The following is a 25,761-nucleotide window of genomic DNA, read 5'->3' as shown; positions in this document are numbered from 1 at the left end:
AAAAAAAAAAAAGATGTAATAGGACTGGAAAGGTAGGAGAGAGTCAGGTTGTGATGGTCTTCTAATGCCAAACAGAGAAGTTTAGATTTGAGCCTGCAGGGGATAAGAGGGTCAGTGAAGTTGATTGAATGGGTGTGTGTGTGTGTTGGGGTGTGGGTGAAGGGGTAATATAGTTAGATTTGTTCTTTAGGAAGATTAATTTGGCAGGTGAGTGGAAGAAATAGCTCTCAAAAATAAGAGGGGAAAAAAAGTTCACAGACCCCAGGTTAAAGAGCATCACTGATATAGTCCAACTGCCTCAGGTAAGCATTAATATAGTGGAAAGAACACTGGATTTGGAGCCAGAGGCTGTGGCTTCAGAGCCCAAATCTGGAACTAATTGCTTTTGTGACCTTAAGAAAATCATTTAACCTCTCATCTGTAAAAAGAGGAGGTTGAACTAAATGGCATCTAAGGTCTCTTCCAGCTCCAAATTCTATGATTCCTTTACTTTTTTTTTTTTTTTTTTGCAGGGCAATGAGGATTAAGTGACTTGCCCAGGGTCACACAGCTAGTAAGTGTCAAGTGTCTGAGGCTGGCTTTGAACTCAGGTCCCCCAAATGGGGAATCCAGGGCCAGTGCTTTATCCACTGCGGCACCTAGCTGCCCCCTATGATTCCTTTACTTTAAGGGATGGGGAACCTGAGCCCCAGATGGGTAACACAACCTGCCCAAAGTCTCACAGGGCAGAATTGGGGGCTAGAACCCAGGGGTCCTGCCTCATAAACCCATGTCCTTCACACTGAAGTCCAGCCTCACTAAGGAGGTTCAGTGTTGTGGAAGCAACAACATGTGTACACAAAACAATGAGAGAACAGTGCAAAAGAGCACAGGTATGCCCTGCGTGAGGCTGCTGACAGCTTTCTGCAAGAACATTGCTAAGACCTTAACAATCAAACACCACTGCAGTCTTACCAAATCCCACTGTGATGGGATTCAACAAAGTGCCCATTTATAACCCAGTCTCTATGCTACTAGCTCTCCCCTGCAATAGCTTTTCACCTAATATTGGGTTTTTTTGGTAGAACAAATGAATGAGGTTGGGTGGCAAATGTCTTTTATTTTTTTTAATTATCAGTGCTGGATCATTTAGTACAGAGAACGATATGACCTGAGGGAATGGGGAAGAATGAACATGGGAGAGTAGAATTTGAGCTGAGCTTTTAAAGAATAGTAAGGGTTGCAGTGGATGGAGCATCAGGTCTGGAGTTAGGAAGACTCATCTTCGAGTTCAAATCCAGCCTCAAACACTTAACTAGCTATATGATCCTGGACAAGTCATTAACCCTGTTTGCCTTAGTTTCCTCAACTGTAAAATGAGCTGCAGAAGGAAATGGCAAACTACTCCAGAGAGAAAGGCAGAGGAGGACGAGGGAGGAGGAGGAGAAGACGAAAACGAAGACGACGAAGATGAAGACGAAGATGAAGATGAAGAAGAACAAGAACAAGAACAAGAACAAGAACTGGGGCAGGTAGGTGGCACAGTGGATAGAGCACCAGCCCTGGAATCAGGAGTACCTGAGTTCAAATCCGGCCTCAGACGCTTAACATTTACTAGCTGTGTGACCCCGGGCAAGTCACTTAACCCCAATTGCCTCACGAAGAAGAAGAAGAAGAAGAAGAAGAAGAAGAAGAAGAAGAAGAAGAAGAAGAAGAAGAAGAAGAAGAAGAAGAAGAGCTGAGGGGGAGGGACCTTCCAAGCAGAGGGAACAGCATAGTTCTTCAGAAGGAGGTTAGAGAGAGGCTTGCCAGGTATGGGAAACTAGGAAAAGCAGATTTACAGGAGTAGAGGGTGTGTGTAGGCAGTTGTGAATGATAAGGCTGGAAAGGCAGGGTGGGGTTAGATTTTCTTGGGTTTTGGATGCCAAGCTGAGCAATCTGGATTTTATGTGCTAAGGAACAGGAATGTGTGCCTCCTAATTTTGGCAGTCTGCTCCATTAGTCAGAGGTCAAGAAGACTTCATGAATGACCCAACCAAACAGTTGTGAAAGAAGACACAAAGATCAGAGATTTGGAGCTAAAGGTCCCTTAGAAAGCCATCTAGTCCAACCCCCTCTTTACACAGAGGAGGACATTTGGGCCCAGAGAAGTATAATCATACACATAAATAAGTGAAGGAACATAGATTTGAACTCAGTTTCCTGTCCAGTCCTCTAATTCCAAATACACTCTTTCCACTATAACATGGAGCTGTTGCTACTTTCAGTCATTTTTCAGGCATGACTCCATTTGGGGTTTTCTTGGCAAAGATACCAGAGTGGTTTGCCATTCCTTTTCCAGCTCATTCTAAAAATGAGGAAACTGAGGCAAACAGGGTTAAATGACTCACCTAGGCTCACATAGCTAGTAAGTGTCTGAGGCCAGATTTGAACTCATAAGGAGGAGTCTTCCTGACTCCAGGTGTGGTACTCTATCCAATGTGCTACCCAGCTACCATCTGAGGACAAAATACCCTGGGGTTCTCACTGGCTTTTCAGTAACTATTAGGGATAAAATAGTAATCCCTTTTCTAGATCTAGGTCTGCCCCCAGGGTACTTCCTTCTGTCCCCAAACAATGTGCAATGAAGTGCAACATGTCTACCAATAAACCATCACTGGTCCTCCTCAGGGAGACCCAGTTGTCATACCAGCTGACACAGCCCTGAGGGTTCTTGACATCCAAGAAACAGGCCTGTAACTGTGCAGGGAAAGCCAGCCTAGTCATAAAAGTACAATGACAAGCAAGCCTTAAATGGTGACGATGTGATCTAGTTGCTCATCTCTGATAAAGTAGGACAAAATGATGTTGGTCTTACACCTGGAGTAAGTGCCTTTGGCCATTTCTGAACTCAGATCTTCCTGACTCCAAGCCCCAAACTCTATCCTGTGTCATCTGGCTGTTTAACTATGGGATGTAGTATGTTCTATAGTTAGATGCTCCCAGAATTGTGTCTATACCTGAAACACAGTAAGCACTTAATAGAAGATTGCTGACTGACTTTATCAACAGCAGTGTACCTCCACTCTCTCTCCTTTCACTTTCTTCTTAACCCCTTACAATCTGGCTTTGAACCTTATTTTTCCACCAGCTCCCATGGATTTCATTACCATCTCTTTGCTGATAATTCTCAAATCTACCTGTCCTAGCCTAACCACTCTGCTGATCTCCAGTCTCATATCTCCACCTGCCTTTCAGGCATCTCAATCTGGATGTCCAGTTGACATCTTAAGCTCAATGCATCCAAAACCAAACTCATTTTCTTTCCCTCCAAACCTCACCCCCCCACCTCCTAACTTCCTTATCACTGTAGGGGGAAACATCATCACACCAGTCCCTCAGGCTCACAACTCAGGAGTGATGTCCTTCACTCCTCGGTATCTCTCATCCCCTCTTTCCAATCTGTTGCCATGGCCTGTCAATTTCACCTTTACAACATCTCTCACCTAGGTTCCCTTCTCTCCTCTGACACTACCACCACCTCATGCCTGGACCAATTATTGTAATAACCCACTGATGAGTCTGCTGCCTCTAGTCTCTCTGTACTCCAGTACAATCTCCATTAAACCACAAAAGTGATTTTCCTAAAGCCCTGGTCGAACCTCCCCTCTCCACCCTACCCCACTTCCACTGAATAAACTCCAATTCTCTATAGCCTCTTAGCTCCAGTGACAATGGACTCCTTGCAGCTCCATGCACAAGACACTCCATCTCTCCACTCCCACCATTTTCTCTGGCTATTCTCCATAGGGACTTTCCCTCCTCATCTTCACCTCATGGCTTCCTTTAAGTAAGATTCTACTTTCTGGAAGCCTTCCACAATCCCTCTTAATTCTAGTGGTTTCCCTTTCTTAACTATTTCCCATCTATCTTGTCCATAGCTTGTTTGCATATATTTTTTGGTTGCCTCCTCCATTAGATTGTAAGCTCCTTGAGAGCAGGCTGTCCTTTGCATCTCCAGTAATTTAGTGCAGTACCTGGCACATATTAGACCCTGGTTTTTTGTTTGTTTGTTATATTAGGCCCTTAATAAATGTTTGGAGGCAACTAGATGGCATAGTGAATAGAGTGCTGGGCCTCAGATACTTACTAGCTATGTAACCCTGGGCAAGTCACTTAACCCTGTTTGCCTCAGTTTCCTCATCTATAAAATGAGCTGGAGAAGGAAATGGCAAACCCCTCCAGTATCTTTGCCAAGAAAGTCCCAAATGGGGTCATGAAGAGTCATAAATGACTGAAGATGACTGAACAGCAATAATAATGTTTATTGATTGGTTGTTTGGGCATACTTTCTTCTACAGCCCAGTGGTGAGAGTCACTCTAAATTGGAGCCTACTCATTTGAGTTTGTTGTGTGGTTGTCTTAGTGCATTCTGCAAGAGCAGGGATCCCTTGGCAGAGAGGACTGCATGGTCTATTTATGTCTGTGGTAAGTAGAGGGAACATGAGTTTTTTTGAACTGGTCAGATGGCAAGAAGTAGCCATTGATGAACACTGGCTCTGCATTAGGTCAAATTGGGTTTGAAGTACCTTCTATTGCTACCCCAGAGCTGTGATTCTCTGATAACCAGGGAAGCTGAACCTTCACACCATTTCTAGGTGACAATCAAAAGCAGGAGTGGAAGATGTCTTCAGCTTACAAGCCTGTCATGCTCCAAAAGTTAGTTTGTCACATTGTCACATAGAAACAATGTTATTCAAAGTAGTTAAGTTCCCAGTCTATCACACACAGAAGTCAATTTAACATACAAGTTCAGCAGCAGAAAATAACATTATGTATATGAAGTACCTACGATAGAATTCTCAGTTTGGAGTTGAAAGGGATGTCAGAGACCATCCAGTCTAACTCCCTTATTTTATAGATGAGGAAATTGAGGCCTGGAGAAGTGAATTATTTTAGAGTACTTAAGGTACATTATAATAGATATTCTCCATCCAACCTTGGAACCTAAGCATTCTTTTTAATATTGTTTCTGTGGTACACTTGGAACTTCAGCTGCCAGAGAAACCTTTGCGTCCTGCTCTCTCTCTCTCTCTCTCTCTCTCTCTCTCTCTCTCTCTCTCTCTCTCTCTCTCTCTCCCCCTCACTACCTCCCTCTCTCTTTTCCTGCCCCCCTCCCCCCCACTAGCTGCACTACACTTCCCCCACCCCCCCCAACCCTCCCCCAGGCAGAATGTCCAGATGAGAACAATTCGTTCCAATGCCCATGAAGGTGGCTGAAGCAGTCACTGTGGAACACTCATAGCTTGATTAGACATCAAAGACCCCAAGGTCATCCACTACATCCCAGGCCATCACCCGTCATCTTGCCTTTTGTCTTGCCACTGGACCTCCATGTCTCTGGGAGGGAGAGTGAGACTGACTTTGCACAACTCTGCTTCACTTAAATCTAAGTCATGTACAAGTCAAGACTTGACCCTATGATGTCATTGGTCCTCTTAGAAAACAAAGGGATGAACAACAACAATGTGAGGAGAGAAGAAGACAAGACTCCTGTTTGTACATAAAGGCTGTTTCTAAAGGGAGAGTTTGTATCTCAGGGAGTGCATATAGAAAACAATCCTGTTGGAATAGTGAAGAGAACACTGTATTTAGAGTGAGGACACTCAGGTTCAAATCCTAGATCAACCACTTATTAGCTATGTTAAGTAAAGAAGGTCACAACCTCCCCATACTTCAGTTTTCTCATCTGTAAAAAAGAAGGGGGTACGGGGCAGCTAGGGGAAGCAGTGGATAGAGCACTGGCCCTGGATTCAGGAGGACCTGAGTTCAAATCTGGCCTCAGACACTTAACACTTACTAGCTGTGTGACCCTGGGCAAGTCACTTAACCCTAATTGCCTCACTAAAAAAAAAAAAGGGGGGGTAGATTAGATGACTTCTAAAGTCTGTTCTATATCTAAAGTCTATGATTCTAATCACAAGATTAATACACAGGGAAGACATCTAAGGTCTAGATAAACTAAACACTCTCCTAACAGGCTCTGAAGTCCAGGTCCTTCCTGACTTTGGAATAATGGAGAAGGAGCTGCCCTTCGACTCAGGAAAACCCGGGTTCAAGTCCCTCTTTTGATACATACTGGCTGGGTCACTCTGGGAAAACCACTAAACTTTGAGAGTTCTAGGCTAGAGATGTCAAACACAGGACTCAAGAATCATTGAAGAGTACAATCAAACCAGATTAGGTGGTGAAGTGGATAGAGCACCTGCTCTGGAGTCAGGAGGACCTGAGTTCAAATATGGCCTCAGACACTTACTATGTGACCCTAGGCAAGTCACTTAACACTGATTGATGCCCCCCAAAAAATATAATTGGGAAATATTTAACAAAATAAGGGGCCACTAACCACATGAACATCCTAGTGGGTATGTGATTTTCTAAGTCAATATGTACCCACAAGGATGCTCATGTGGTTTAGTGGCCCCTATTTCTAAGTTTGACACCATTGCTATAGGCAACTCTCATGGTAGAATAAAGAAAAGTGAGCTCTACACTGTTGGAGGGAGAGTCCTCATCCATACAGTCTCTATGTCCAGTCTCTGTGACTTATCTTGGGTAAATCTCTTGCTTCTCAAGGCCTGTTTTCTTATATATGAACTGAAGAGGTTAGAATAAAAGATCTGTGAGGTCGCTTCCATTTCTAACATTCTGTGATTCTAATTCTGGGCAGGCACATGAGCCTGACTGCACCTCTGCCCTCTGCAGTAGAAACTGCTCGAATCCCTTCACCGTTGCCATTCAATCCCTAAAACTGACAGCCAAAAAATGGGCCATCAACTCCTTAATGCTAATCAGGATGCTTAGGAAACAGAAGAAGGCTAAGCTTGGGTTAAGAAGGCACATGAAGGCTCTTAGCTTGCAGAAAGTTTCTATTTTGCCCTTGTGAGCATTATTGTGACCTCTGTTTGGAGCTCCCAGTCTGATTGATGTAGCTAAGTGCATCCTGCTTGCATGTGGTAGCTAACGAGGGTGGGTGGAAGGCTTTTGTGCGGTTGGGAAAAGGAATCTTGGCCTGTGTCAGCCACAGTGAGTAAGCCACATACCCAGGGCTGCAGAGACATCCTGAAAACAAATAACCCTCCTGCACCCACAGCAGCCTCGTCCCTTTCTGTCTCAGTCTTCCCATATGTAAAATGAAAGGTTTTTCTCCAAGATCGGGTTGAAGGCAAAGAAGGAAATTCCAAGAGAAAAGCCAAGTCAGAGATCTCAAAGGACAAAAAGGTAATGCTGAAGGGTACACAGAGCCAAAGAAGAAGAAAATCCAAAAATTTCTCACCCAGCTGGGTGACACAATAGATAGAGCACTGGGCCTGAAGTCAGGAAAACCTGAATTCAATTTCAGCTGCAGGCACTTACAAGCTGTTTGACCCTGGGCAAGTCACTTAGTCTCTGTTTGCCTCAGTTTGTTCAACTGTAAAATGGGAATGATAATAGAACTTACCTCACGAGGTTGTTATATCAAATGAGATATTTATGAAATGCTTAGAATAGTTCCTGACAAAAGATGCTATATAAATGCTTATTCCTTGCCCATCCCCTGTCCCCCAGAAACTCTTTATACAGTTCCCCTTTATAGTCAGTTCTGAAGAAGATTGAGGACTACACCCGGGTGTGGTCAAGACCATTCACTATGGATGTCAAGGCCAACAAACATCAGACATCTGTGAAGCCAAGGTCAATAACAATGACTCAACCTGACGGAGAAAAGAAGGTCTAATGCAGAAATATGTTTAATGTGATTGTACATATATAACCTATATTGGATTGCTCGCTGTCTTGAGGAGGAGGGAGGGAGGGGGAGAGGGAGAAAAATTTGAAACTAGAAATCTTACAAAAACAAATGTTGAAAACTATCTCTACATGTTACTAGAAAATAGTAATACTTTTATGATTAAAAAAAAAAAGAAAAGGGGGCGGCTAGATGACACAGTGGATAGAGCACCGGCCCTGGAGTCAGGAGTACCTGAGTTCAGACACTTAACACTTACTAGCTGTGTGACCCTGGGCAAGTCACTTAACCCCAACTGCCTCATTAAAAAAAACAACAACAACAACAACAAAAAAAAAAAAAAGAAAAGAAAAGAAGGTCTGCGTCCAGTTTGCTCCAGATTGTGCTTTGGATTTTGTCAACAAAACTGGAATCATATAAGCTACATCCAACTAACCTGCTCTGCATAGAATAAAGTTATCCAGTATAAAAAAATTTTTTTTAAATTAAAGAGTTGTACTAAATGATCTTCATTGACATTGTCCATTCGATTCCATTCAACAAACACTAATTAAGTAACTCAAATACAAGAAAAGAGCAAGCAAGCCAGTGAGCTAGTCAATAGTGGCTGGCTCCGGTATCAGCAAGGCCCCAGTACAGCAAGACAGCAAGACCTGTCTCTGACACATGCTAGCTAGGCATCATAAGCGAGTCATTTAACCTCGAAGGGCCTCCAGGCAACTCTCAAGGATGCCAAGAAGATTTAAGTTACAGATGAGTTGTCAATCTGCAGCAGGGGAGGAAATTTCCTCACCAGGAGTTCTCCACACTAATAAAACCACAGGTCAGGACCATAAAAAGGGGAAAAACAATACAAGGCACCAGAAGGCACAGAGCCAAAGCAAACCAAGATAAATCCAAACCCAAAACAAAACAACAATAACTGCCCCTGGCCTCAAGGAGCTTATAGTCTTCAATCCTGACACCCTTCTCAGCCCAGATGGCCTATTAAAGGCTTGACGCAGCTGCCTTCTACTCCCTTCCTCCTTCAGGCAGGGGTTTTCTAAGTTTTGGTCCCATCCCTCCTGCTTCACTCTAGTAGTTCCTATAGGTTCCAATCTATCAAAGTCTGGGATCCAGGTGGGCTCAGGGTGTCCTCCAGAATAAAAACCAAAGGTTTCCTTTCAGTCTTGGGGACACCCATTAAAACTGGGCCTCTTCTAAGGAAGACAGACACTTCTTAAGAAAGGGGAAGATGACTGACTGATTGAGGGTGTGATCAGATCAGCTTTGCAGGTCTTACAAAAAAGCTTTAGCTACAGCCCCCTCATAACCCACGCACCAGTTTGGGCTTGCCTCACAAGGTTATGAGCCGTTCAGCTTTCAACCTCCCCTCAAATCTTTTTCCCTAGCTCAGATCTGCACTGCAGCACTGTGGAAATTCCCTATGTTTCCCCATCTGCTCCCTTCCTCTCTTCCCCTCCCCTCTCCTTTAGACTGCTCTCTATTCCTCTTCTTCCCTCCAGTTTCCCTTCTTCTATCCCTCCAGTTCTTTTCCTTCTCTTGTCCAGTCCTCTCCTCTCTTCCCTCATCTCCCTTCCCCTCCCCATCCCCCTCCAGTCTCTTCTCCTCTTCCCCCTCCAGGCCCCTCCTCTCTTCCAGTCCCCTTCCCCCTTCTTTACCCACTCCAGTTCCTAGATTTTATTCAATCAATGATGTAAAGAATTAGCATTAAGGTGGGGTGAGGGGGAGGGGAAGTCCTGAAATCAGCAGACCTACTTTGTATCCTTGGCTCAATTACTTATTCCCAATATGACATTAGGCAAGTCACTTAACCTTTATAGGCCTCAATTTCCACATGTACAAAATGATGGCACAGGATAATATTTTATTGAATTCAGTAAGTACTTATTAAGGCAACATCTAATTTTTCTAGATGGTGGTAGCCAGTGCGTGGTAAGTCAAGACGTATCCTTTTAATACATCCAAGAATTATGGAGAAAGTAGTTAGATGCAATGTAGTTCCTCTGCTGGGCATACTACTGGCAACTCCACTAGCCATCTGCTCTCCATAGACCTTCCTAGCCAATCAGTCCTGAGAAATCTCATAGATTGGGATATAAGGCTAAACAAGGTTATGCCATCTACTGGGTTCATGTGCATCATGGTGGGCAAAAGCATCTAGTTCTCAAGAGTGCAACCTATAGGGCAGCTAGGTGGCGCAGTGGATAGAGCACTGACCCTGGATTCAGGAGTACCTGAGTTCAAATCCGGCTTCAGACACCTAACACTTAACTAGCTGTGTGACCCTGGGCAAGTCACTTAACCCTAATTGGCTTACTAAAAAAAAAAAAAAAGAGTGCAACCTATAGCAAACCTGTGCATCATGGTGTCAGTCAGCTGAAATTTCCCAAGAACCTTCAGTCTGTGAACTATCACTGAGTAGGTGATTTCATTTACAAATTCTTTGAGGTTATTCTTATGTTTCCATTGTTCAATTGTTTTCAGAAGTGACTGACTTTGTAACCCCATTTGGGATTTTCTTGGCAAAGACACTGGAGTGGTTTCCCTTTTTCTTTTCCAGCTCATTTTACAGATGAGAAAACTGAGGCATATAGAGATGAATGACTTGCCCAGGGTCACACAGCTAGTAAGTGTCTAAGATCAGTTTTGAACTCAAGAAATTTTTATTTACCCATTCCATAAATTGGTAAATAAATGTACAAATCTACTTATTTCATAAAGTTACCCATTTCATATCAGATGAAATCTCATCACTAAGTGGATCACCAAACCAGTATACAAACACAAACATATGGGCTTGTTTCTGATAGCAGAAAAGGCAGGGGCCTTCAAAAGAAGGGGTCACAAATTCCATCCTCGTGCTACATGGAGAAGACTCAATACTCTACAATTCTGTTGTTACCATTAGTTCACATTAAATTTTTTAAAGTGACCATTTAATAAAAATGTAGGACAAAAAAGCAATCTCTAGAGGTCCTTTCATTCTGTACATTCTAAGGACTGTGAAAATGCAACAGGATTTCTGAAGACTAGCCGGGAGAATGCCTTTAGAAAGCTAACTACCCCAGGAGAGCAATTTATACAATAACAACAATATTGTGAAGAAGAACATTTTGAAAGACTTAAGAACTCTGATCAATAGAATGACTAACCAGGTTTCCAGGGATGCATGTCACCCACTTCCTAGCAGGGGTTATGGACTCAGGGATACACAATGAGACATGTTTCTGGACATAACCAATAAGAATTTTGCTTGACCATATATATTTATTATAAGGGGTTTGATTTTTTATGGGGGAGGGAGTGTGAGGAGATGGGAATATGGCAGATCCAGGGATAGGGTTACTATTACTTTTTTAATGGGGTCCATGAAGCTTTTGAAAATGCACAGAAGATAACCGACATAAGGCCAGAAAGAATCACAGAAAAGCAGGAAAGCGTTGAAAGTTACATGTTGAATTTATTATGTTTAAAAAAAAAAGTGGGGGCAGCTAGGTGGCGCAGTGGATAGAGCACCAGCCCTGGAGTCAGGAGTACCTGAGTTCAAATCCGGCCTCAGACACATAACACTTACTAGCTGTGTGACCCTGGGCAAGTCACTTAACCCCAATTGCCTCACTAAAAAAAAAAAAGAAAAGAAAAGAAAAGAAAACCATACAGAATAGTTATTTGCAGTTTTGTGTACAAATTCCCTCCTCCTTCTGTTATACCATCTCTATAGAAATGTTAATTTTATTTGGTGTTTGTTAAGTTCCCAATTTAAAAAAATATATTTAATTTTGAAAAAAATAATAATAAGCTAGTTCCCTCTCTTGGTATCTTCCTAGCATTAATCTTCCAAGCTCTAGGAGAAAAAACTTCCCCTATGAGTCAGCTTATGGATAAAATCCTTCTGCATTCCATGAAGAAACATCCTCCAACCAATTTGCCGAGTTCCATAGAAGACAAGCAGGAAGTGCTTTGCTACCAACAGCCCCCACATAACCCCCCCTGAGAAGTGGGTTGGGTTTTTTTTTTCCATGCAGGCGTGCAAAGCCTCACAGAAACTGGGCTCAGGCAGCTGCTTACATATAGTGGGTGGGAAGGGATGATTCTGTTAGAACAGGAGTAATTCCAAACTGCTTTGCCCAACAAAGTGCAGCCTCCGCTAAACCCATTTACTCCAATAATCTGCCTATCTCCTTTCTCAGAATCTTTTTAAGTCTAAAAACTAGAGATGGAGGGAAGGAAGGGGAAGAATTATTTGGGTATAAGGGGCCCAGGTCGTGGTTAAAGAGAGAGATCGTGGCTAGTGTTCCCAGGAAATGTATAAGGGTGGAAGACTTAAGGAAAAGCCTGGGTGAGAGGCAACTTACTGGAGATTGACGAGGGAGGCTGGTGAGATCAACCCCAGCCAGTGGCAAACAGGTGGCAGCTCTGATCAATTCCCCCATTGTCTGCTCTTAACAAAGACAAAATGTTTTCTGAAAGCTTTGATGTTGCAAAGCAGAAAAAAAAAGGGGGGGGGAGGTGTGTGGGCAGCCTGGAGTACAGTACTAGAAGAATGTGGGTGCTTGGAGATAGAAAGCCAGAGTGTGAACCCCTCACTCTAACCTTCATTGGCTGTGTAGCCCAGTGATTTTAGCCCATCTGCTGCTGAGCTTCCTTAAGGTAAAGATACCTGGGTTCACAGTTCACCTCTCTATGAATCCTCTCGAACAGTTACCTTAATGGAGCTATATCAGTTTGGCTTAAGGGAAAGAGCAAGGAATTTGGGAGTCAGGACTTGAGTTCAATTCCCAGCTCTGCCCCATTCAATAGCCATGTAACCTTGGACAAGTCATCCTTCCTGGTTTGTACCTCAGTTTCTTGGTCTACAAAGATACACACACGTGCACACACACACACACACACACATACACACACACACACAATATCTCCATATATAAGTATATAATCTCCACATAATATATGTATGCATATATAGAAAGTTTCCATATTTGTAAGTGTATATAGATTCTCCATATATGTATATATGATCTCCGTATTATATATGTGTGTATATATGATCTCTATAAGATATATATGTATATACAATCTCTATGTGTGTGTATATATCATATATACACATGTTTATACATATTATATATATATATAAATAATATATAAAATCTCCATATATGTTGAGAGGAAGTCGAACTGCAATTTCATTTACACAGGAAACTTTAAGGTAGGAAAACACCCTCTATTAAATCTTGGTTGACACTCGCCCCAGATATGCTTGTCATTATCTAGAGGGGGACATGATTGTAAGTAGCAAGAGACATACATGCTGGATCTGCTCTGCCCACCCCATCCCCCCTTTTTTCCCCAGAAACCCTGGTGATGACAACAGGAGGCCATGCCAAATACTACAAATACAGCACCTTCTCTACAATTTATAATCCTAAAGAGCTAATTAGAGCACTAAGAGTTTAAGTGACTTTCTCAGGGTCACACAGTCAATATGTGTCAGAGAGAAGTTCTGAATTCAAGTCTTTCTGGCTTCGAGGCCTGCTTTCTAGCCAGTGTCACACACACACACACACACACACACACACACACACACACCCCATATTACTACACCTTATTAGAAGACTATTGTAGGGGCAGCTAGATGGCGCAGTGGATAGAGCACTGGCCCTGGATTCAGGAGTACCTGAGTTCAAATCCAGCCTCAGACACTTAACACTTACTAGCTGTGTGACCCTGGGCAAGTCACTTAACCCCAACTGCCTTACTAAAAAACAAAAAACAAACAAACAAAAAAGACTATTGTGATGATCAAAAGAGATATTGAGTGAAAGCACTTTGTAACTGTGAAATGCTCCATAAAAATGAGCTCTCATAGAATGTGCTTTTAATAGAAATGCCAGTTCTCTGGAATAAAAGCCCATAGATTCAATTCTGCCTGGCAACCAAGGTTCCTGGACTTCCAGCTAGGCTTTAAACATACTGGCAGCATGTTAGCCTGCCCAACAGCCCTCAATTCAATTTAGTTGTACCCTTTTAGGCCTTCCTCTCATCTCCCTACCTCCGCAACCCTGCCCTCCCATACCCATCAGGTGTAAGGCGGTTAAAATAGTCTCAGTTACCCTCCTCCTTCTATCCTCCCCCATCATGCAGCAGGTGGCCGAGGTAACCATTTTACCCCAAGAGGGAGGAAGAGGGCACAACAAGTATGGAAGGGTAGGAAGCTAACTGTACTGAGGAGAGACACTCCTGTTTGTTGGCATGAAGCAGACTTTAGGGAATGGCTCTGGGGCCAGTGTGAGATGTTGGAAAAGAGCAGGAAATTTAGACAGGGAAAACCTGGATTCCAACCCAGCCCTGCTATTTGATACCTGTGTGACCTTCGGCAAGGAGCTGCTGGGAATTGGAGTTTCCTCATCTGTAAAATGAGCAGGCTGGACCAGATAATCTATAAAGTCCTTTCCAGCTCCAAATTCTGTGACATTCTGACCCTTTGAAGGGTACTAAAATTCCTAACCTACCATGGCTCCGGCCCTAATCCCAGCGTTCTTCAGTGATTGGTCCTAATCACTCAGACCAGGAGAGAGCAGGGCCCCACCTGCTGACAAGGAGCGCTTGCCCAGGGCCTGACACTCAGCTGCTGGTGGCTCTGTTCCAGAGAAACCCTGCTGACTTGGACCCAAAGTCAACCACCAGTTTTACAAATAACCCTTTTTATAGAGTAATCTCAGCACTCTAGACAAGGAGTCAGGAGGCCTTGGTTTTAGTCCTGGCTTTCCCAGGACTGTCTCTTCCACCCATTACTTCTAGGTCAGTCATCTGGGAACAAGCAGGAGTCGATTCCCTCTCCCCCTATACCCTCCCCCCACCCCACCCCCACTGCTTGACCTTAAGCAAACTTCTTCCCCTCCTCCCCCTCCCCGGTCTTGGTTTCCTCCCCTACAAAATAAGGGAGTTGAAATTGATGATTCCTAAGGAAATTCCTAGGTTCCTGTTTGAAGCTTCTGTTTCTATGTTTGCCATCTATTCCACAGAACTGGGATTTCACTATAAGGAGATTTATCAACACTTCTCCGAATCAATTAAACAAGACAGATAGAAAAGATTATCTGTAGAGTCTGACCCTCAGAATCCTGGTCTGTCTTATGGACTGCATGGAAGGGGGGAAAAAAGGAAGGCTCAAGAGATGGGGGTGACAATCAGAGAATGTTAGAGCTTAAAGATTATTTAGCCCATTTTATAGATGGGGAGACAGGCAGAAGAAGGAAGGGGTACCTATTAGGGTAGCTGGTGATGAGAATAAGCAATCACAAAAGCATATGAGTCGCAATTTACTTTAATAATAATGCCCAAAGTACAATCATTCACACTCAGACTCTGTACTCAAGAATTGGAAATCCTCCCCCTTAACACCCCTCCATTTTTAAAAAGTCACTAAAAATTCTGAAGCACAAAGTTATGGATGTAGGCTGAACACCAGCTGATTCTGGATCCTGCCAGTTTCCTGCCACACCTGCACTGACAAGGAACACTGGTTTCACATGCCCGGCTGCCCAGCCTTGGACAGTTCTAATCATTAGGAAATGTTTACTTCTATTGAGTTTTTCCTTATAACTGCCTCCCTTGAATAGTCACTCATTGCCCCTGGTTCTGTCCTTTAGGGTCAAGCAGAACATCTCTAATCTTTTTTCTGGATGACAGCTCTTCAAATAAATTCTTGAAGATGGAGATCATATTTCCCCCTAAGTCTTCTCTTCTCTGGACTAAAAATATCCTTATTTCCTTCAACTGGTTTAAGCAGCCTGCTCACAACGACTTTCAGAGCCACGCTCAAATCTTCTTCAAGACATGGTCTCCCTTGTCAATGCCACCCTCCCCGCCCCCCCCCCCCAATGAGAAACCCAGAACTCAACACTGTATTTCAACTGTGGCCTCACCGGGACACAAGACATCCCTCATTCTGGATACTGTATATACACTCTGGATTCAGAGCTTGTATTGACAGAACATGTGTGAAGACCTGCCCTCAAGCAACACGTTTAAGCTAATGGCTGGTGTCTGATATCTTGGCTTGCTTATCAAGATAAATGGGGGTAAAATTAAAAAATTTAAAATAAAAAGATAAAGGGGGACAACCTTGCCCCTAGAATGATCACCTCTCCCTATGCCTTCATTTCCCATGCTTCACCTTCTCCCCTAAAAAAGGGAAATGCTTACAGTACAGAAGGGTAGGGAACAATCCTCCAGCCTCACCCAGGGCTGGCCAAGATGTACAGGCTGCTCTGGGGTAGTGCAATATGTCAAGAATGGGTTACAAGCGAGGGAACCTGGGATCAAGTCCTTCCACTGACCCTAACTTGTTTTATGATCTTAGAGAAATCATTTCCCTACCTCGGGGCTTCAGTTTTCACTTCTGCAAATGTCAAGAGATGAGGAGTTTGGGACAAGATGTTCTCTAAGGTCCCTTCTAGCTTGGACAGTCTCTGATAAGCAGCTGTCATGGAAATCTCATGTCCCATCCACACCACTCTTCCATATACACACCTTGACCATTCATGTTGCATCATCAGAGGATCAGAAAAAAAGTGGATCTTCACCCCTGTAAATGGAAGAGAGGGTGTTGGAAGGTCAGGGGAGTTAGAGAGAGTATAACAAGGAATGGGATTCCATCACAACTAAAGGCTATAACCTAATTTCACTAAATTAGAAATACATGGAACCAAAATTTAAGGATCAAAATGAGTTTTGCTTTCCCCCAAAGAGTTATTAATTCAGAGGTATTTGTGGTGCCAGTGTTGGAGGTGGAGTTGGCTTTGGAACACAGAATATCAGAGCTGGAAGGGACTTTAGAGATAATCAATCCAGTTTGAAAAGAAATCATCCATCACCGATGGTTACACGCCAAACTAGGAGAATAGAGATCAGATTAAATGCAGGAGTCCTACCTCCAAGACCAGAGTTCTTTGCCCCATTTTATGCAGTCTTGGGGCTTATAGTCATAGAGTATAGAGGTAAGATGTAAATCTATCAGGCTTCATATCTGGATGGCCCAGGGAGCCTCAATGAGAAAAAGCAGAAGCAGCTAGGGAGCACGGTGGTTTATGAGAACACTGGGACTCGAAGTCAAGAAGATCCAAGTTCAGATCCTACCTGAAACACTAGCTGGTGTGATCTTAGGCAAATCATTTAATATCTCTCAGCCTCAGTTTCCTCATCTGTAAAATGGGGATATGGGCAGTTAGGTGGCTCAGTGGATAGAGCGCCAGGCCTGAAGTCATGAAGACCCCCTGAATTAAAATCTGGCCTTAGACACTTTACTAGCCATGTGACCCTGGGCAAGTCACTTCACCCTATTTGCCTCAGTTTCCTCATCTGTAAAATGAGCTGGAGAAGGAAATGGGAAACCATCTTTGCCAAAAACAAACAAACAAAAAAACCAATTTGGAACATGAACAGTCAGACACAACTGCACAACAACAAAAACCAGGGATAATAATAGCACCTACTTAACAGGGTTGTTTCAAGGATCAAATGAGATAACACGTACAGCATTTTTGCAAACCGTAACCTGCTATATGATACTAGCTATGATTAATAATAATAAATGCTTTTAAAAGTCCACAGTGAAATTAAAGACCCAGCTAAGTATGGACTCGTGCTGTTGTTGCCAGGTTGCTAGAGAGCAAGTGGGCACAAGGGGGAGTGTGGTGGAGGAGAAATTTTAATGTGTATTTTACTTGCTGTTTATGGCTGTGTTTTTGCCCATGGATAATGACAAGCATGTCTAGGAAGAAAACTAGGACTGTCTTCTTACTAGAATGTAAGTTTCTTGAGGGCAGGGACTCTTTTAGCCCAATACTCAGCACAGCGCCTTTGTTGTTCAGTCATGTCTAACTCTTCATGATCCCATGGACCACAACATGCCAGGCCCTTCTGTCCTCCACTATCTCCCAAAAAGTCTGTCCAAACTCATATTTGTGGCTTCCGTGACACTTATTCATCCATCTCAGACTCTTCCCTCCCCTTCTCCTTTTCCCTGGTTCACAGTAAGTGCTTAATAAATGCTTAGTGATGATGGACTAGCTAGCTGATTGAAAGAACTTGAAATCCTATCATACAAGAACTGACCCAAGGAACTGAGAAAGGTTAGCCTGGAGAAGGGCAGACTTGGGAAGCCCACAGTAACTCTTCTCAAATAGCCAAAGGCAAGGGGATTAGAAAGACTTACTCCCCAAAGGCAAAACTAAAAGCAATGGGGGAAAGGAGAGGAGAAATACAGTAAACAGGTAAACAGAAGAGACTGATTTTGACTCAAAATGAAGATAAATTTTCTCCCAGTTAGAGATGTTCAAAAATTAGAATAGACTGCCTTCCTGTCTCTGAGATTAGTGATTTGGGGAGGGGGTCAGACTAAATGACCTCTCACCTCTCTTCCATCTCAGATTCTGTGGTTCTTCAATTTGCAGGATATATTCTATGCCCTGCCTGACTCAATTGGCCCCCAACCCCACCCCCACAAATCCCCTAACAAACTTAGGGATTCTATGAGACTGTTCACAGTTAGGCCCTCTTTCTGAACAGTACAAAAGTCCCACTCACACACAATGACACGAACAATGCCTGGAGCCTCTCCATCTACCACTACTGAACCGAAATGCTTGGAAGTGGTTGGTTTGAAGGGATCCTCTGTCCTTCAGGTGTCATGGTACAAAAATTCTCCCTTACTTAGACACAGGCATAAAGATAAACATACAGAGGCAGCTAGGTGGCACAGTGGATAGAGCACCAGCCCTGGAGTCAGGAGTACTTGAGTTCAAATTGGCCTCAGACACTTAACACTTACTAACTGTGTGACCCTGGGCAAGTCACTTAACCCCAACTGCCTCACTTAAAAAAAACAAACAAACAAACCAACAAACAAACAAAAGATAAACATACAGAGGCATAAAGAGGGTAGGTCCCTTTCTGATGGATATGTAGGGCACTAGCATAGGTGGCCAAGAGTATCAACCTTGACCTCATTGGAGCTCCTGTCCCCTATGCCAGTGCCTGGGGAAACATGTTGGAACAAGAAAGGCATTTCCAAAGAGAAACCAAGCTGTTCACAGAGTGAAAATAGCCCTATAATGACCATCCTCAGATACATAATGGTCTATAGGTTATCATGGACTAGCCTAGGGCCTGTTTCTGGGAGAAATTGGTACCAGGCAGAACCCAGTGTGGCATTAGCAGACCCCACTGAGAGATGCTCCTGCACAGCTCTCCTAGTGACCTGAAGGAGAGCCACAGAAGAAACAAACAGATGAGCCGCAGGGATCAGCACATGGCTGGCTAGTCCCCTGAGCCTTCTGAGAATCATCTACTCGAATAGCTTGGATTCCTCTGGGACCACCCGTCGGGGAAAATTTAGGACTTTGGGAACAAGAAAGACAAAATAAGAGGGAAGCTGAGGCTCTGGGCTCCAGCCAAAGATGGGAGGCTTAGGGACTCCGGGACTCAGTGCTCCTCTGCCTCTCCATCCCGGTCCTCCCCGTTCCTTCCAGGGGAAGTCTCCACTAATGATAAGGAGAGAAGAAGGCTTTGCTTTATTTTGCTTTTTCCACTTGGCCCTGGGCTTGTTCTCTGGAGGAGCAGGCTGGAAGTTAGAAGAGAATTTCAAGCATCTGGCCTCTTCCCAGGCCAGTCCTCTCCAGTTCACTTTAGGGCACCTGCCATGAAGGAGGCTGGAGAAAATGAGTTTTCTGATTGGTCCACATACATTAGAAGCCCCAGAGATATCCCCTAGTGCCAAGTAGTTAAGAACACCCTGAACCATGTGACTTTAGGCTCTGGCTATGAATAGAAAGCCTGGGATTTTCCCCCAATGCTCGCTTGCGCTCTCGCTCTCTCTCTCTCTCTCTCTCTCTCTCTCTCTCTCTCTCTCTCTCTCTCACACACACACACACACACACACACACACACATCTCCCTTCCCTCAGGGTCAAGAGCAATTCAGAATTTTCAATTAGACTAATTTAGAAAAAAAAAAAAACAGCTTTAGACCAGATTCCTAGAGTCAAAGAATCTCATAGTTAGAAAAGACTTGAAGAGGTCTTCTGGTTCAATCCCTACATGAAGCAGGAAGCCGCCCAAACTCACCATTTGTACGATGCTTATTTCTTTAGAAATTTTGGGATCTGTCAATCCCAAGACATATTTGGCCCCTAAGATTTGCATCTGAGAAAAGTCTTCCTCATTCAACACTCTACCCTGGTGGATCTAATGTAAACAGCCCCCAGATAAATGAGTCATTTATGCTTCCCTTAAATATACCACCCCCAGAGAAGGCATCAGCAACGAATCCTTTTCCAGACACAGAACATCTAGTTATTATTTTTTTTAGATGTGGAAGGGATCTTAGAATACAGAATTATTGGGCTGAAAAGGACTTTAAAATACAGAACGTCCATTGGAAGTGACTTTAGGACAATGAGACCATCTAACCTAACCTCCTCCTTTGACTAGTGGACCCAGAAAAGGGACGTTTATCTGCCCAAGAGGAAAGTGAGCAAACAGGAGAAACCATTCTAGAACCCAGACTTCCTGGACTCTAGTTCTGGGTTCTTTCCATCCCCCCCCCCCCAAATCAGGAAAGCTCCCACAAGTTAGAGATCTTTCTGCCACTCCTGGCCCAACCATCAGAGGGGGCTATAAACCAAGAAATATTAACTCATATCCCCAGTGAAAACACAAGTCAAGTTTGAAAATTAAAAAAAAAAACCCAAAAAACCCCACTACTGCCACAATCTGTGTCCTGTTCCTTTTCCATGATTCCAACCCATTTGTTGCTCAAAGCAGGCGTCTACCCCAGGAATGATATCCTGTAAGGCAATTGGGGAGGGGGCTGCCCAGAAGCCTGCTCTTTGGTCCCTCCCAGTGAACAAAAAGTTAAGTTCATTAAGACTCAAGTCATACTCTCCCCTTCCATGTTGTCAAGGGAAACAAACCCATGTTTGCTGTTGTTAGCTGCATAGCCTACTGTGCAAATTAGCCCATCTCAAGGCCCAAGACTACGAGATCCAAACTACCCCCGCCCTACCCTCCTTCGAATTCACAGGAGTCTGTCCCTGCCAAAGGGCCTATGGAAGGAGGTGCAACCGTGTTGGGGTGTTAAACAACTGTGGAGGAGCAGAGCCCAAAGAGTCCTTAGAACAGGACATTGAAGCTGAGAAGGACCTCAAAGATTGTCTAGTCTGATGCCCTTACTAGAAAAAGGAGGAAAAGAAGGCCCAGAGAGAAAAGATTTACCCAGGCAAAATAAAAGTTCCTTGAGGACAGGAATTGTTTTATTTCTGTCACATACATTAGGCCCTTAATTAATGCTCCCTGAACTGAATGAATTGCCAAGGAAGTCAACTGAGCTTGTAGGGCAGCAGTAAATATGGAGAATTGAGGGGTAAAATACTGAGAGAAATCAAGATGTTCGTGCTTGAGATGGGACCCATTAAATTCCTGAAGTCACACAAGGTACCACCCCCTTCCTCCTCCAATAGGACTGACAGGATTAGCTGGGAACCATTAGAGTGAACCACAGCTCCATTTTATCTCCATTCAGAACCTTATGAGAACAGGAAAGGAGTTCATTTTAGGACAGCGTGCTTAAAGCACACTCACTATATACACACATCCTATCACCTGAACTTTACTAAAAACACCAGAGGCAGGGCAGAGATTATTCCTGTTTTATAGATGAGAAAATCTAGTTTCTCTTCAGTGGAAAGACTTTGCCCAAAGTCATATGATCAGAGCCAGGCCTGGAACTTGGGGTCAGTGCATGATACCACAAAATAAGCCCAAAGTAAGAAGAGGCAAAGGAGCCCGAGACCTGGCAGAGAAAAGGAAAGAAGCAGACCAGACCCAATCAATCAATCAACTACAATATGGGCTGGGCACTGTACCAGGTGGTGGAGAGAGAAAGCCAAAAACACAACAACCCTGCCCTCAGGGACCTTATGTCTATCACATATATAATATATGGACAAAATAAATACAAGGGCTTTTGTTTGTCTGGGGGGGAAGGGAGCATTAGCAGCTGGTGCTCTAGTTCTTTCTACACTATCACACAGTTATAACCCCTATGCAGTCAAGTAGAGTACAAAACTATGCTCTCAAACACGACAGTACCAAGCAGCTGTTGTTGTGGTGCCCACAGCTATGTGTGCCCAGACACCCAAAAGGGGAAAGGACAACTGACCCAGAAAATGCAGGATTTCCAGTCAGTCCATTTCAGATATCAGTATCCTGCCTCAGGATATTTTTTATTGCTGAGCCCATCATCGCTGCACTACACCTCCCTTGGTGTCTCTGTAAGAAGAATTTCCAGTCAGCTATCATCCTATTTCTGTGTTCTGAGCAGCAATAAGTGACATGGGTCAAAATGGAAGTGAAGACTGTTGGGAGCTTTCCTTCTGGCATTGATATAGCTTGTTCCTTCCCCTAGGAAAGCTCAATAATCCCCTTCTCTAGCTTAAGGAGGAACTTACCTTTGAACACTAGCCTATCTGTTCCACATCCCTCCCCCCTCCAAGGGACAAGGACAAGGACAAGGGTAGAAGGTTCTGAAGGGCAAAAGATACCTGCCTACGCATTCCCCTTCGCACCCTCTATGTTCTAAATGGACTGGCTCATGCGTTGTTCTCCACTAGTAGAGTGTCTGACACAGAGTAGGCACTTACAAAATACTCACTGACTGACTCTCTGAACTGAACATGGCATCTCCCATCTTGGTGTTTTTGCCTGGTGTTTTCCCATCATGCACTCCCCTCTCACTTGTGTCTCTTAGGATTCTTACCTTAGCTCAGGTGTCATCTCCTCCCTGAAGCCTTTCTCCCTTAGTTGCTAATGTTCTTTCTCTGCTAGACTTATCTTGTATTTACTTTTCTTTTTATTCCCAGTAGAATGTTAAGTTGTTTCAGGACAAGGACTATTTTTCATTCTTATCTTTACATAGTCAGCACCTAGCCCTGTGCCTCAAAACAGGAGGTGCTTTTTAAAAAAACCAAAAAAACAAAAACGTGGCTTTTGTTGTTGCCTGGTGAAATCCAAAACTCCATTGGTTAGATAACTGAGATACAGATCTTGAGAAGTGGGAATCAAACAAATTCCAGTTTGTCTGAAGAATCCCTCCAAACAGCTGCGCTCCCAGGATCTGCTGACATCACAGCTCTCCCAAGGTCCCATCTGGACTTTTCACCCAGAAGATTTGCTGAGAAGATGTGAGTACAATGTCCAGTTACATCTGTAAAATGGGGTTAATAACATTTGACCTCCTGATCTCACAGGATGCTGGTGAGGTTCAAATAAGAAGTCTGTAAAAACTCTTTTTGGGCCAACCTTTAACAGATATATAAAATGTAAATGAAATTTTGCAATATTCATCTGGATTGCTTTGTGGTTGTTCTTTTCATTTATATTATTCTAGTTATTGGGTACATTGTTTTTCTCATTCTGATTACTTCAGTTTTCATCAGTTCATATAGATTTTTCTATGTATTCATCATATTCGGCATTTCTCACATATAGCATGATAGCATTGCATTACATCCACATACTACAACTTGTTTAACCATTTCCCAATCAATGGACATCTATTTTATTTCTTGTTCTTCATCACTGTAAAAAGAGCTGGTATAAATATTTTTGGTGTATGTAGGACTTTTCCCTTTTTTTAATCATTGACTTCTTTAAGATATCTGCCTAGCAATGAGTTATCTGGGTTAAAGGGTACAGCCATTTTGGTCACCTTCTCAGAAATGTCAGTTATTATTATTAGGATTATATTATTCATTAAGGTAAGTGGGAAGAAGATCATGACCTTAAGCTAAATGGTAAATTCTTACCTCTTCCACTGTAAGATTTGGGGACACCTATAAATCTTATGAGATTCCCCTAGGACATGAAATTCCACATTAGTGAGTGCCTCGTCCTTCCTGAGACAAGTGCATTTTTAAAAATTAAAGCTTGGTGTTACCTGAAGGAGGAATAAGAAATTAATGCTTGAAAGGACTTAAAGGTCATCTAGCATAATCCCTAATGTTGACCCAGAAAAACAAAATAAATTATACAAGGTCACACACCCATTGGTGAAAGACAAGAATTTGGGGGGGTGGGGTGGAGGCAATCAAGGTTAAGTGACTTGCCCAGGGTCACATAGCTAATAAGTATCTGACACCAGATTTTAACTCAGATCTTCCTGATTCCAAGACTCATGCTCTATCCACTGTACCAACCATCTGCCCCTAGACAGGAATTTAAGCAACATCTCCTGATGCTTACATTGGCATGCTCTCTGTCTGTCTGTCTGTTTCTCTGTCTCTGTCTCTCTGCCCATTATGCCAGGCTCACTCTCATACTAGGTGGCATGGTAGAAGAGCTTAGTTTATATATAATCCATGCATGCACCACAGTCTGAGAAATATGCCTCCAAACTTCAGTGAAGCCTCCTCTCTTCTCTCTCAGCTCTTTAAGGCTAACTGAGCATAACATGTTTGGAAAAGAAGTGGCTCAAGGTAGACAGAACCCTTTGAGGCAGTCAGAAGAGTCACATTTCTCTCCCCTCTCATTTGCTGCTTGACCTTGCTTAAGTCCCTTCATCGATTGTGGTCTCAGGTTCCTCCTTTCTAAAATAATATCAATTCACGTTTTAAAAAGCATCTAGTCTCTGGGACTCGGTTTCTCCTTTCATACCCTGAGGATGTTGAAGGAGATGTTCTCTAAGCTCCTTTCCAGGTCTGATATCCTGTGAATCAATCATCGAATCATGGACTGTGTGACCTAGAATAAATCATCACACCCCCCCCACACACACACACTCTACCTCAATTTCTCCATCTATAAAATGAAAGGGAGAAACTCTTGCATTCACTGTGCTAAGGCTCTTTCAAGTTTTGACATTCAATGTTCAAAGGTCTCTTTCTACATCTGACTCCTGCCATTCTAAAGTCCCTTCCAGACCTGGTTGATATCCAGCTGTCTAAGGTTCCTTCCAGCTCTGATAGTCTATGTTCTAAACTCCCCTACTGCTCTGGCAATCTATGCTTGTTTCTGTTTTGTGGTCCCTTCTGTCTACCTATGTCATTCCACTCGTCTATGAATTTGGAACTAGTCACCCTCAGCCCAGGGTCCTCTCTTCAGCACCACAAGATCCTGCAACTAGAAGGGGAGAGCCTCTTCAATGCACACCTGCCCTCCTGCATGCTGGGAGATTTCAAGGGGCTCTGACCATTCAGCCTTCCATCTAGCTGTGGGGACCCCCTGAATGCTGAGCTCTGTGGCAGTAGCTGGCACCAAGCCAGAGAGTTCATCTGGGCTCTGGGCCACTCACTGGGGAGAACCCTTTCACCCAGATCTCCTTTCACTTCGAAATTGAGCTGCTTGCCAGCCAGGGACTGTTGGGAAACAAAGCTCTGCAAAGGGAGAGTTGACCTGGGCTAACCCAGTCTGGCTAAGCCTGTAAGAAAGGCCCCTAGGGCAAAGCATGAAGCCCTAGCCCTTACTTAACTTGCTATATTTCAGGAGGGTCACTGACAGCTGGGATGTATCCAGGAGAATGACCAGGATGGGAAAGGTCTTAAAAGTATGTCATGTAGATCAACTGGCATAGAGGCAGACGGAACACTTGTCAAGGAGGTAATAGACACCCATGGCCCTCCTAATGCTGAGATCCTACAGTTCCATGAGTTGACAAAAAATAGGTGACCAGGAGGGAGGAAGGAACAGGTTTGTGCTCTTCCTCATCTGAGAGGGCGCATGATTGAACTCTTTCCCAAGAGGAAGAGAATGAGAACCAGGCCTTGAGTTTGGGTGTCAAAGCAGGAAATTCCTGTAGAGGACAGCCTAGCACTCTGCATAGTCACTTTTACAAACTATCCTGAAGGGCTGGGCAGGACATCTCCTCTGGGGAGTGGTGATGAATAGGAATAAGCTAAGAAGAAAACTGTCCACTACCCTCCAAATAGTCTTCATCCTCAGAAGGCAGACTAG

The 25,761-nt window shown here is 43.6% G+C and overlaps 1 protein-coding gene across 3 annotated transcripts in view; it reads right to left on the bottom strand.

The window, feature by feature from the left end:
* Positions 1–25,761, bottom strand: part of PPARGC1B (PPARG coactivator 1 beta) — a 166,745-nt gene that overhangs the window by 68,262 nt on the left and 72,722 nt on the right. The window contains exon 2 of one of the 3 annotated variants that reach the window (XM_043981446.1): positions 16,286–16,340. The exons of the other annotated variants lie outside the window; for them this stretch is intronic. Coding sequence (XP_043837381.1) covers positions 16,286–16,294 — 9 coding nt within the window. The 5' untranslated portion in view covers positions 16,295–16,340. The remainder of the gene's footprint in view (positions 1–16,285; positions 16,341–25,761) is intronic. 3 annotated transcript variants of the gene reach the window in all.

The sequence above is a fragment of the Dromiciops gliroides genome, chromosome 2 (assembly GCF_019393635.1).
Source record: "Dromiciops gliroides isolate mDroGli1 chromosome 2, mDroGli1.pri, whole genome shotgun sequence".
Taxonomy (NCBI): Eukaryota; Metazoa; Chordata; class Mammalia; order Microbiotheria; family Microbiotheriidae; genus Dromiciops; species Dromiciops gliroides.
The sequence above is the reverse complement of the archived record's forward strand: the minus strand, read 5'-3'. Positions and strand labels throughout refer to the sequence as shown.